General features: G+C 46.8%; 1 protein-coding gene across 2 annotated transcripts in view; it reads right to left on the reverse strand.

The window, feature by feature from the left end:
* The window catches only part of LOC126471574 (protein turtle homolog B-like), a 434,642-nt gene that overhangs the window by 145,310 nt on the left and 275,521 nt on the right, over positions 1-13,811 (reverse strand). Inside the window, exon 4 of one of the 2 annotated variants that reach the window (XM_050099798.1) lies at positions 4,117-4,218. The exons of the other annotated variant lie outside the window; for it this stretch is intronic. Coding sequence (XP_049955755.1) covers positions 4,117-4,218 — 102 coding nt within the window. The remainder of the gene's footprint in view (positions 1-4,116; positions 4,219-13,811) is intronic. 2 annotated transcript variants of the gene reach the window in all.

Raw genomic sequence — 13,811 nt, forward strand, 5'->3', positions numbered from 1 at the left:
GGACGATATAACTGTGCTAAATACCCTGTAGTTTCTTGTTGTGACATAGTGTGCCTTTCCATTCTGTTACGCCTCCAGGACACAATTTATCCCTTATTACTGTTGGACTGCACTTAGATGTGGTACATAGATTTAATATTTGCTCCTAACCTACTTCACTTATTAATGAACACGAATTTTACACCATTAAAACACTTTTTAATGATCTGAGATTTTTCCATCCCTTGCAACGCGGAAACCATTAGTCCTAGAGAAAATATGAATAGGAGCTGTTTTGCAGGAAAGTTAATGTAGTTTAATTTTATACTGGGAAATATTTTCGCTAGGCCGCGTTTTTAGAGATATTCGAGGAAAACCTAAAAAAGTACCCTTCGCTCGGGACCCCCAACTCCACGCTCACACCCCGCCGGTCAGGATTTTAAGTTTATCGTTCATGACATTACCCCCAATGACTGTACAATAATACCGAGCGGGGTGGCGCAGTGGTGAGCACACTGGACTCGCATTTGGTAGGACAACGAATGGAATCCCAAATGCGCCATCCTAATTTCGGTTTTCCGTGATGTCCCTAAATCGCTTCAGACAAATGCCGGGATGATTCCTTTGACAAAGGGCACGGCCGATTTCCTTCCCCATCTTTCCCTAACCCGAGCTTGTGCTCCGTCTGTAATAACCTCATTGTCGGTGGGACGTTAAACACTAATCTCCTCCTCCACTCACTGAACAATAATTTGCGACTACACCAATTTTTCTCCCAGGCGACATTTTTGGTTTTCTTTGTCTGTGCTCAAAAGGTTCTGCGCTGTACGTTTAAACGGGTGCACTTCAGTTACAACTGTGCAGCGTGATTATCTTTAGAGTATACTGTTGCGCCTACAACAGATCGGAACACCAGATTGACGTACAAATTTGGAATCTGGGTGCATGGGATAACCACGAGACTGCTCCTGCTGTCATACAAAATCGCACCCCAGATCATAACTCCAGGTGCAGGTCCAGTGTGTCTAGTACGCAGACATGTTGGTTGCAGGTCCCAACCGGCATCCTCCTAACCAACACACGGCCATCACTGCTCCGAGGCAGAACCACCTTTCATCAAAAAACACAACAAACCTTCACCCTGCCCTCCAATGAGCTTCCGCTTGATTTCACTGAAGTCGCAAATGGAAGCAACGTAAGGATCACACACTGCGCCATTGGCCCCCCAAGATAACTTGATCTCACGGTACGTGATATTTGTTCTGTTTGTGTTTGTGAAGACTGTATCTGCATCCTTCCCAATAAAATTGGACGAACTGCGATGCCGCATAGCAACAACAGTGTAAGCAGTAACTTCTAGATGCCCGTCTTACGTCCGTTGGAGGACACATTGAACATCTTTAAAATGTATTTACAATTTTGATCTTAAACTTTATTCTAAAAAGCATCCAAAGGTGGTATGTGCATGGATGTAAAACATATACCCTTGAAAAACAAGGAAAGTTCTTTCGAAAATAAGTTTCTTTGTAGTCCTATGTGTGAGTTAGGACTCACACTAAGTTTCTGTGTTCATTCATGTGGAAAGTATAGTCTTGTGAAATTCGATGAATCTTTTTGAATCATCCTGTGATTTGAGAGTTTCTTTCGAAATGATTTGTTAAAGTTGTGAGATGGAGAATATAGTGTGCAGCTGGATTAGACAGCAAAGTAAATGTATTAGTATTATTAGGAACACACATGCCCTCATGTAGCCTAAGATTTTCTACTGTTAGGAATGTGTTCATTCTTTAGAATCTTTGTTAGAATTTTATTACGCACGAAAATGAGGACATCACAGTTTTCATATCATGCATTACATGAGGAAAAAAGCAGAAGAAACGAGCAAGTTCAAGCAGTATTACTTGATTAGTCACGAGGAACCAAATGCAACGTTTGTTATATGAAAAGGTGGTTACTTTTGTATGAGGTGTTCATATCTCGAGAAGTAAATATCGGATCAAAATGTGATAATTCCAATTTCTTTGCCTCGGAGGGCGACATCCAACGATACCACACTCGACACCCGGAACCCTCGTTTTTTATTGCAGATTACGATTCTGCAGCAAAATCCGCATACGTCTTGTTTGAAGCATTTTCTTCGTTTCGTTACAGATGTGCTGCAATTGGAGGAATAGAAATGGGTACACAGTCATAATTTACGACCTACCAGTCAATGGCCCTTGAATATCCAATGGCACGTGGGACCCCACCTCCAAGCTGCGAGGGTAGGACGAACCAGTATATCATAACTTGTAATTGGAAATCGCATTCGTAACGTTGTATCGAACAATGGACTATTCGACGTGCCACTGTTGCCGTGATTGGAGGCGAACGCTACTCTACTTTTCCAATTAGACCAAATATTCAAACATAGTATCGCCAACTTTGACACACTTAGTGATCAGCTCTTCAAATGACCACACACAGCACAGAAGCACATCTGCGGGAATGTCAGCACAGGCGATTCTGATGCGGTCGACCATGTCTTCACGGCCTGTTGGCACTTTCTGGTACACCTCACCTTTAAATACTCCATAAAAAGAAATCGGGCGACGTCATTCCGGCGACCTATCGGGCTAATTGATAGTGCCACCTATACCGATCCACCGACCTGTGTAAACACGGGCTAATACCTCCTGTGCTTCAATTGCGTAATGCACTGGTGAACCGTATGCTTAAACCGCCGACGTTGTCAAACGTCCAAGGCAACATCCTGCAGTAGTACAGATAGTTCCTGTTCCAAAAAAACTTTCGATATTTGAGTCCATTCAACGTGCCGTCGATAAAAGACGGACCAATGAGTTTCTTGCCCATGATGCCACACTATACGTTAACCAACCAAGGACGTTGATGGTCTACACTCCAGTAATGCATGTTATGCTGGTTAACGCTATCGTAGTTTGTGAATGTAAACTCATCGGAAAATAGTACCTCGGAAAAGGAAGTCGAGGTCATTTGCATTTGTTGACGTGACCATTCACAAAACACTACCCGGCTATGAAAATCGGTGCTATGAAGTTCTTGATACAGTGGCTCGTGGTATGGATAATACTTATGACGGTGCAGTATTGTGACAATACTACCTCGGACATACCGAAATTGCGGTGTAATTGGCGAGTGTTTATCCGTGGGTTGTGGCGCACTGCCGCTAATACAGCTGTTTCACTAGATTCTCCTGTAACACGTTTACTTCGATTCCTTTTGCAGGTCTGTAGGCCACCAACAGACACAAAGGCCTTCACAACTTTATAAAAGAACGAACGAGAGCCAGCTTTCTCTGGAAAACGCTCGGCATACAAGACAACAGCAGCCCTAACATCTCTCCTACACTCTCCGTAAATCAGGATCATTTCAATTTCTTCTTCTGTGGTCGCAACATTTATCGTCCACTTGCACGTCTGTTCTCCAAATGATAAGTTGGTGTGCAGGCAGTAAACACTGCGCATGTGTTGTAATGTTTATGGCTGCTATCTGTTCTACGTTTGCACGATACGTGAGCTCCAGTAGCAGTGTACTGCCTGTTATGATATGTGGAAGCCTGTTACACGGCCACGGTGGCGCGTTAAGTAGCCCGGTGTTCGATATGTCGGAGGGATGCAACCTTGTGAATTTGGTTTCCCATTAACAATTATGAAATACTGGTCTGTCCTATACTCGCAGCTTGGAGGTGGGGATATCAAGGGCTTTTGAGAAGCATGGCGTAAATTACGATTGTGTACCCATTTCTATTCGTCCAATTAAAGCACCATCGGCGGCGAAACGATGAAAATGCTTCAGATAAAACGTGTGTAGGTTTTGCAGTAGAATCGTAATCTACAATAAAAAAAGGGAGGTTCCCATTGAAGATTTAAAAGATGCTCCCCGCCACCCATCCATGGTGCGAGGTGACGGGTTGAGTGCGGTGTTGTTGGATGTCTCCCTCCGAGACAAACAAGTTGGAATTACAACTTTTTTATTCGATGTATCCTTTTCTACATATTTCAATGTCTTCAGTTAAAATGAACACGCTGTATATTAGAGACCAAAAATGGCACAATCTGCAAACCAGGGGCGGTTAGTAAGAGTCAGTGATAACTGTAACTGAGGTCGTCAGCGAACCTGGAGAGCGGCTGTCGTGGACGAAGCGCCGCCAGCTGAGCTCGTCGTCACGACGAGGCTCGTCGTTCATCCGAGGTGGGCTGACGCTGGCGCCGGGGTCGTCTGCGCACACACACCTGCTCACAGCTCTCCACCCACAACTCACAAGGTCCATTTCTTCGCGAACACGCAGCACTCTCTGCATGTCCTCTGACAGACAACTACAATCATCTCGCCCTGCGTACTTACATTCTAACAGAATACACTATCTGGCCCTCTGCTATTTCTGGTTGCACTCATAGCTTTCTCGCACTATGCCTTGTGAAGTTTCCGAACCAATGTTCTAATTTATTTTTGTACACAAAGTTCACACTCTAACAATTCCGAGAAACAATCACATTACTTGTTTAATTCTTCTTAATATCCTTACTACGTTAATAACACTGTTGAGAGTATGGAGAGTTTATTAACACAATGTGATTGAAATTCCTTGTTACCGAAAGTCCCAGCACAGTTAAAAAGTACTAAGAACATTGTTGTGCAAAAAAAAGAACTATTCTTATCTAGTGTGCTATAATACACTCCTGGAAATGGAAAAAAGAACACATTGACACCGGTATGTCAGACCCACCATACTTGCTCCGGACACTGCGAGAGGGCTGTACAAGCAATGATCACACGCACGGCACAGCGGACACACCAGGAACCGCGGTGTTGGCCGTCGAATGGCGCTAGCTGCGCAGCATTTGTGCACCGCCGCCGTCAGTGTCAGCCAGTTTGCCGTGGCATACGGAGCTCCATCGCAGTCTTTAACACTGGTAGCATGCCGCGACAGCGTGGACGTGAACCGTATGTGCAGTTGACGGACTTTGAGCGAGGGCGTATAGTGGGCATGCGGGAGGCCGGGTGGACGTACCGCCGAATTGCTCAACACGTGGGGCGTGAGGTCTCCACAGTACATCGATGTTGTCGCCAGTGGTCGGCGGAAGGTGCACGTGCCCGTCGACCTGGGACCGGACCGCAGCGACGCACGGATGCACGCCAAGACCGTAGGATCCTACGCAGTGCCGTAGGGGACCGCACCGCCACTTCCCAGCAAATTAGGGACACTGTTGCTCCTGGGGTATCGGCGAGGACCATTCGCAACCGTCTCCATGAAGCTGGGCTACGGTCCCGCACACCGTTAGGCCGTCTTCCGCTCACGCCCCAACATCGTGCAGCCCGCCTCCAATGGTGTCGCGACAGGCGTGAATGGAGGGACGAATGGAGACGTGTCGTCTTCAGCGATGAGAGTCGCTTCTGCCTTGGTGCCAATGATGGTCGTATGCGTGTTTGGCGCCGTGCAGGTGAGCGCCACAATCAGGACTGCATACGACCGAGGCACACAGGGCCAACACCCGGCATCATGGTGTGAGGAGCGATCTCCTACACTGGCCGTACACCACTGGTGATCGTCGAGGGGACACTGAATAGTGCACGGTACATCCAAACCGTCATCGAACCCATCGTTCTACCATTCCTAGACCGGCAAGGGAACTTGCTGTTCCAACAGGACAATGCACGTCCGCATGTATCCCGTGGCACGCAACGTGCTCTAGAAGGTGTAAGTCAACTACCCTGGCCAGCAAGATCTCCGGATCTGTCCCCCATTGAGCATGTTTGGGACTGGATGAAGCGTCGTCTCACGCGGTCTGCACGTCCAGCACGAACGCTGGTCCAACTGAGGCGCCAGGTGGAAATGGCATGGCAAGCCGTTCCACAGGACTACATCCAGCATCTCTACGATCGTCTCCATGGGAGAATAGCAGCCTGCATTGCTGCGAAAGGTGGATACACACTGTACTAGTGCCGACATTGTGCATGCTCTGTTGCCTGTGTCTATGTGCCTGTGGTTCTGTCAGTGTGATCATGTGATGTATCTGACCCCAGGAATGTGTCAATAAAGTTTCCCCTTCCTGGGACAATGAATTCACGGTGTTCTTATTTCAATTTCCAGGAGTGTATATTCTGTTCAACTAGCTGTGGTTTTCATAAATCCTAGATCCAGTGGAACCAATCGATTTATGCAAAATCAAGTGCTTCAAATAAAAACGGTTTTGTTCGTATAACCTAAACTCTACATAATATTAGTTGGTTCTAATGTTCATTCCGCAACGCAATTAAAGGGTAACTTTTTCTAAATCCAGGAAGTGTTTCCCATTGCGACGCAGAAGTTTGAATATTGAATCGTTGGTGCCTACAGTGTTCCTCTGTAATGGGACATTTGTGTGAGGCGTCACCCTCCGGCTTAGCGATGCTTCTAACAACAAGGGGTCCACGCACGTGAAAAAAGGCCAGAGCTCAGAAGTTCATGTGAAGTGTAAGGTGAGCCAGTGATGTTACGATGGCACCAGATTTTATCACAATCCTGCCCACAGCAGCGTGGACGTGTCTCACGACCGGAAGATCGTCACATCTTCTCTTTATGACATTTAATCCCTTCTCTTGACTCCTCTGCAATGGAGATCAGAACCACGACTTTAAAATAACGCGTTTTCGTTTTAGGTGGTGGAGGAAAACATTTCAGGCACACCGCCTCTCAGAATTGATGTGAAGAGACCTCAGGGAGTAGCATAAAGGACGCCAATGAAGCATCCTTGCCTTCGGACACTTACTTACACATATTTCGCTGTCGAAAGCGACAGTTCACAGTATGATGAGAAACAGGACGACGTTAGTGACTAACTTTGACACTGTTGGTACCCTCCGGGCGGTTCAATCCTTCTCTAAGGACACCGTCGGCCTGTACTCCTATTGAATGTGAATGCACCCCTTTTCAGTGCAGTGCGACCGCAGTTTCTTCTCTGGTGTATGGGTCGGAACCATTAGGGACCGTTCAAAACAATTTGACGTAATCTTATTTGTTCATGAGACCCAGAAAATATTAGATACAGGCTCCCAGGTAGATGCTATTTTTCTTGACTTCCGGAAGGCGTTCGATACAGTTCCGCACTGTCGCCTGATAAGCAAAGTAAGAGCCTACGGAATATCAGACCAGCTATGTGGCTGGATTGAGGAGTTTTTGGCAAACAGAACACAGCATGTTGTTATCAATGGAGAGACGTCTACAGACGTTAAAGTAACCTCTGGCGTGCCACAGGGGAGTGTTATGGGACCATTGCTTTTCACAATATATATAAATGACTTAGTAGATAGTGTCGGAAGTTCCATGCGGCTTTTCGCGGATGATGCTGTAGTATACAGAGAAGTTGCTGCATTAGAAAATTGTAGCGAAATACAGGAAGATCTGCAGCGGATAGGCACTTGGTGCAGGGAGTGGCAACTGACCCTTAACATAGACAAATGTAATGTATTGCGAATACATAGAAAGAAGGATCCTTTATTGTATGATTATATGATAGCGGAACAAACACTGGTAGCAGTTACTTCTGTAAAATATCTGGGAGTATGCGTACGGAACGATTTGAAGTGGAATGATCATATAAAACTAATTGTTGGTAAGGCGGGTACCAGGTTGAGATTCATTGGGAGAGTGCTTAGAAAATGTAGTCCATCAACAAAGGAGGTGGCTTACAAAACACTCGTTCGACCTATACTTGAGTATTGCTCATCAGTGTGGGATCCGTACCAGGTCGAGTTGACAGAGGAGATAGAGAAGATCCAAAGAAGAGCGGCGCGTTTCGTCACTGGGTTATTTGGTAACCGTGATAGCGTTACGGAGATGTTTAATAAACTCAAGTGGCAGACTCTGCAAGAGAGGCGCTCTGCATCGCGGTGTAGCTTGCTCGCCAGGTTTCGAGAGGGTGCGTTTCTGGATGAGGTATCGAATATATTGCTTCCCCCTACTTATACTTCCCGAGGAGATCACGAATGTAAAATTAGAGAGATTAGAGCGCGCACGGAGGCTTTCAGACAGTCGTTCTTCCCGCGAACCATACGCGACTGGAACAGGAAAGGGAGGTAATGACAGTGGCACGTAAAGTGCCCTCCGCCACACACCGTTGGGTGGCTTGCGGAGTATCAATGTAGATGTAGATGTAGATGAAGAGTGTTTATGCTCTTGCAGCCCTAATGTTTCGTGCCCTTCTGTGGCGTGATCATGGGGGCGAGTAGGAGGAGGGGAGGGGGGTGGCGTGCGGGCGTGCGACAAAGGCAAACGCTTCCTCGTAGAACCCCCCCCCCCCCCCCCCCCCACGCCCGAAATTCGGAAATACTCTAATACTCTCAGTGCCACCTGCACACCGTCGTTGAGCACTTTAATAATACAACTGCATAGAAACAACATGTGACAGATTCATAGCCACCTGGCAGAGTGGGGCTCTGCTGCTACTCTGGTGCCTGCTTGTAGGTATATGGAATGAGTAGGATGTTAAGCGATTGCCTGTCTGCAGGCGCCTAGGAATCTGTCACAGGTCGTCTTTGTGCAGATACATTTTTAAAATGGTCAACAAAGGTGTGCAGGTGGCACCAAGGGTGTTGCTGTATTAGAGGGTCTAGGAAGGACCCTTTGCCATTTTATTGACGCATGTGTCAATGTTTCAATCTTCTACGATGATGCCACAGGAGGTTGTGAAACAGGAAGGCTGGAAAAGCATGAACACTTTGTGCTGCTTCGAATCGCGTTCAGATTTCGTCGAATGGTTATGAACGGTCCCTAGTAGTTCCACCCTGTATACCAGAGCAAAAACTGGGGTCGCACTGCACTCCAAGGGAGTCAGATCATGTTCAATGGGGTTGCAGGTCCACGATGTGCTTAGACAAAAATGTCTGCAGTGTCAAAGGTTGCCAAGAACGTCGTCCTGTTGCTCACCACACTATGAACCTTCGTTTTCAACCGCCAAATGTGTGCAAATGAACGCCACAAGGAAAAGGGTATTTTCATTGACGCTCATTTATGCCAGTCTCTTAGGCCTTCTCATGTCGATTTCGATCGGCGGTCTGTTTGAAATATTTTCCTCAGCCACCCATAAGAACACCAAGTGGTTTCAACGTGCGGTTCTGATCTCCATCACAGAGGCGTCAAGTGACGGGGTGAAACGTGGGTAAGAGAGGGTGTGATGATATGGCTTAGTGTGAATCATTCTGTTGTTTCTCGGATGAGGTGACAGCTTATAGAGACCGAAACTGTATCCCAGAGACCAGGACAGGGCAAACCACGTGTGACATCAGAAAGAGTGGACCGTTATTTGGCTGTAAGGGCACGACGGTACCGCCTTACTACTGCACTGCAACTGGCCTCTGACGTCGCAGCGTCTCCTGGATGTGTTGTATCGAGGCAAACGGTGTACAGAAGGTTTCAGCAGAGTGATCTTTATTGGTGGAGACCTGCTGTCGTTTTTACCTCTGGCGTGCCTTCATAGAAATGAACGTCTAGAGTGAAGCCGTCAACATGCCTCCTGCCCAGTCGAACGGTGGGCCAATGTTCTTTTCACAGATGAGTCCCGATTTGGTATGGAGAGTGATTCTCGGCGGATTCGGATCTGGAGGGCAGGTGGAACACGATTTCAGGACCCAGACGTTGTGGAAAGAGGCCGATATCAAGGAGGATCGCTAATCGTGTGGGCAGGGATTATGTTGACTACTCGAACACCTCTTGTTGAAATTATACGGGTGAATGAGCAATATTTAACTACGGGCAGGTACCGTGAGGAGATCTTGGGATCTCATACGCGGTTGTTGCGAGGTGCTGCGGGCTCAGACAACGTACTGGTGGACGATAGTGCTCGACCTCATAGAGCACGGGAGGCTGATGTTATTTTGGAATCTGAAGATATTGGACGCATGGCGTTTACTTGTCGCTCTCCCAATTTTAATCCCATAGAGCATGTCTGGGATGCACTAGGGAGACGGCTTGCACCACATAAGCTTCCACCAACCACTCTCTAAGGCTAATGAGTAGCTCTGCAGGAAGAATGGGCGTTATTGCCTCAAAATGAGATTGATGACATCATTCACATCATGTTCCATCGTTGTCAGGCCTGTTTTGGTGCCAGAGATGGTCACACCCTATACTACACACATTAACCAGTTGTCAGAATGTGTGTGCTAATCCGTTAAGTTGAAAAAGAAAAAAGAAAAAAAACGAAGAACATTTCTGTCTACCGTTATGCACGTTGCAGTTGATTACGTCCTGTATTCTTTACATTGTTTCTACTTTACTATCACCTGTTTATACTGTTTTGTGGCAAAATAAACACATCCTCGCAAAATTTCCGTTTGTTGCTTTAACTTTGGACAGCAGTGTAATTTCAGTAAGGATTCTTTTCTCCCCTGCTGGGATATGCAGATGACTTGGACTTGATGAGCAGGGCACTTAGAGATGTACAAAGTTCATTCTCAGCTCTAAAACTGAGTGCAGAGAAGATGGGCCACAGAATTAATGAAGGAGAAGCGAAGTATGTATGTAATGGCACTAACCAACTCTTACAGCCCACAATAACCCTTGCTGGAATGTTTCACGTATCTGTGCTCGAAGATAGAAGCAAATGACACCACCTTTACTGAATTTATCGCTCGCATAAGTGCTTCTAACCCATGTTACTTTGGAGTGTTGCGACATTTTAAATCCAAGCTTATATCACGAGGGACAAAGTGCCGACTTTACAAAACGCTGATACACCCAGCACTTACTTATGGCTCAGAAACATGGACAATTACGAAGCAGGGTGAAAACAAACTGAGATCACATGAAATAAGTATATTGAGGATGATTTTTGGACCTGTATATGAAAATGAGACCTGGAGAATGGGAAGAAATGACGAACTTTATGACTGCTATAAGGAGCATGATATGTTAAAGTTCATAAAGCTGTGTAGACTGAGATGGGCTGGACATGTAATGCGACTCGATGAGACAGATCCCGCAAGGAAAGCCTGTTTCAGTGAACCTGGGGGGAGAAGAGCAAGAGGACGACATAGGTTGAGATGGAGTGACGAGGTTGGAGAGCTCTATGGGACTTAACATCTGAGGTCATCAGTCCCCTAGACTTAGAACTACTTAAAGACTTAACTAACCTTAGGACATCACACACATACATGCCCGAGGCAGGATTCGACATGCGGCCGAAGCAGTAGCGCGGTTCTAGACTGAAGCGCCTAGAACCGCTCGGCCACAGCGGCCGGCACGCTTCAGGGTATTCTTGTTTCGTTCCACTGGTCTTACAAACGCACAGCAGTTCCAGACAGTATTGTTGGTAAACGCATTCCTTTGAACAGTGAAACGAGATGGAACTGTAACGTCAGAATAATATACGTCATTCACGAAAACCGTCCGTGAAATTGCCTCCCAAGCTATTTTTACTCGTTGTTTTGTACATCGTTTAAATTTAGTTTTTCAGTAGATCTGATTATGGTCAGCCATTCCCTGTAGACGGCGTGGATCCATTACTACAAGTGTATGGTGCGTCCTTCAGTCGCTCACAGTTGCGTTTAGAACTGGAGACTGTTTTCTTCCCAGCATAAGTAAACATTTCACTCTGTCAGTCTGGGAGACGTAATCAGAAGAAAGGCTGAGAATGAAACGGACTAAATTCTTTTGGAAGCCTTCAGACTATTTTGTCTAATTGCAACCAATACTGCGACAACTGCTTCAGTTGAAAGGAGTTTTTCTTGTCTTAAATGCGTAATAACGTATTTGAGGAACAGTATGGCACAGGATTGCTTATCAGTTCTTGCCTGTACGCCAGTTGAAATACCGGTAGTGCGAATATTTGAAAGTCGAGACATGTGGTGTGACGATATAATCGAAAGAGTTGGGAAGGAGGAGGGTCATCGAGTTAATTTGTCTTACAAGTAACAACAATCATATGCCCAATCTACCAGTTCGTTGGTAAATAATAGTGTGTCTATAATTATTGTTATTATTAGCAGTAGTAATTATAGTAGTGGTGGTGGTGGTGGTCACCGGCGTCGTCATTAGGAACGCTGCGTATGCTTACACTAAAAGGGAAGGAAAGGGGATTATCCATAATGTTTTTCTTAGCCTGATTAGAATTTAGGCTCATGATCCGCCACCGCAGCATCGACGCCCTCGGGTTAGAAAACGCTTCAAGCAGCAAAGTGTTAACACAAGCAACAAAATGATACAGCTCATATGTTCATGTGAGGTGAACGGTGGGTTTATGATGTCATTTTGGCACCAAATTTCTCTAAAATTCTGCCCAACGCCACTGTCGACGTGTCACAAGATGGGTAGGTTATCAAAGCCCTTCTTTTTACGTCAGAACCGCGACAACCAGCGTTGAAATCACGCGGTTTTCTTATGGGTGGTCGAGGAATATATTTCAGGCACACCGCAACTCAGAATTGACACGAAAAGGCCTCAGGATGTGTAACATCAATGAAACTACCCCTTCCGCTGGGGCGTTGATTCCCGCATACTTCGCGGTCGAAAACGAGAGTTTGCAGTGCGATGAGCGACAGGACGAGGTTCTTGACAACAGGCGATTCTGCTGCCCAGACCTGGGCTTTCAACCCTACACCAAGAATATTGTGGGACTGCAACAGCATTGAACGTGATCTGACCATTTTTGAGTGTTGTGCGACTGCAATTTTTGCTCTGGTATACAGTGTGGAACCACTAGGGACCGTTCAAAGCCATTCGACGATATTTGAACGTGATCTGGAATATCAACGAGTATTTATGATTTTTCAGCCCTCCTGATTCCGTCCTCTTGTGGCGCGATCAGGGTCAGGGGGGGGGGGGATGTTAAACATTAACATGTGCATGAGTAAAACATCAAGCGATCTAAAGGTGCGTTTCAGCTGTGCGCCGTGAGGCTGTGCTTACCCCGCACGCAAGTAGAGGCACACGTCTCCCCGTCTGCTATGAGAAGACTTCTGCACCCCCGTGTGCAGAATTCAGAGGCAAGTGCAACTTTGCACGGGTGCATGCGCCTCCTTGATCCCTCGGTCAACGGCTGCATGCGCCTAGTGCGCACGGGAAGTCGCACAGGTGTAAACGCACCTTAAGAATGCCAGTTGGACACACTTTCAGTGGCACCCATGCACCTTTGTTGAACACATTGCAAACGTCCCTGTCAGAAACTCCGACACCAATTCAGCCTCATGGCTGCTCTAGGGTCTGGAAGAAGGCAAACTCCACCCAAGGCGTGTCGAAGGGAGTGCCTAACCAACAGGTGCTAGAGCAGCTGCGCGGCTGAATTGATGTCAAAATTTCTGACAGGCACATTTGTAACGTGCAGAAAACAGGTGCGTGGGTGGTACCGAAGGTGTTGTCGAACTAGGAGGGCCGCCCCCCTATCAACCCCTCCCCCCCCCCCCCCCCCCATGCAGTGATGGCGCCACAGGGGAGCGCAAAACAGGACTGAGAAAGCGCAGGAACACCATTGGCGGCTTCAGATAATATTCAAATTTCGTCAAATGGTTTTGAACTGTTCCAGGTGTTCCACTCTGTATACCAGAGTTAAAATTGCGGTCGCGCTACACTCCAACGGGTCAGATCACGTTCAGTGAGGTTGCAACACCACATTGTCCTTTACGGTAGGGTTGGAACGCCCAGGGGGTAGTAGTAGTGCCGAATGTTGCGAAGAAAAGCGTCCTGTTACTCATCGGACAGTGAACTCGCGTTTTCGACAGCGAAACGTGTGGGGATCTACGCCCCAAGAGAAGGGGGTGTTTCACTGTTGCCCTTTATGCCATCCCCTGAGGCCTTTTCGTGTCGACCCCTGAGGCCTTTTCGTGTCGATTCTGAGTGG

The sequence above is a fragment of the Schistocerca serialis genome, chromosome 3, assembly GCF_023864345.2.
Source record: "Schistocerca serialis cubense isolate TAMUIC-IGC-003099 chromosome 3, iqSchSeri2.2, whole genome shotgun sequence".
Taxonomy (NCBI): Eukaryota; Metazoa; Arthropoda; class Insecta; order Orthoptera; family Acrididae; genus Schistocerca; species Schistocerca serialis.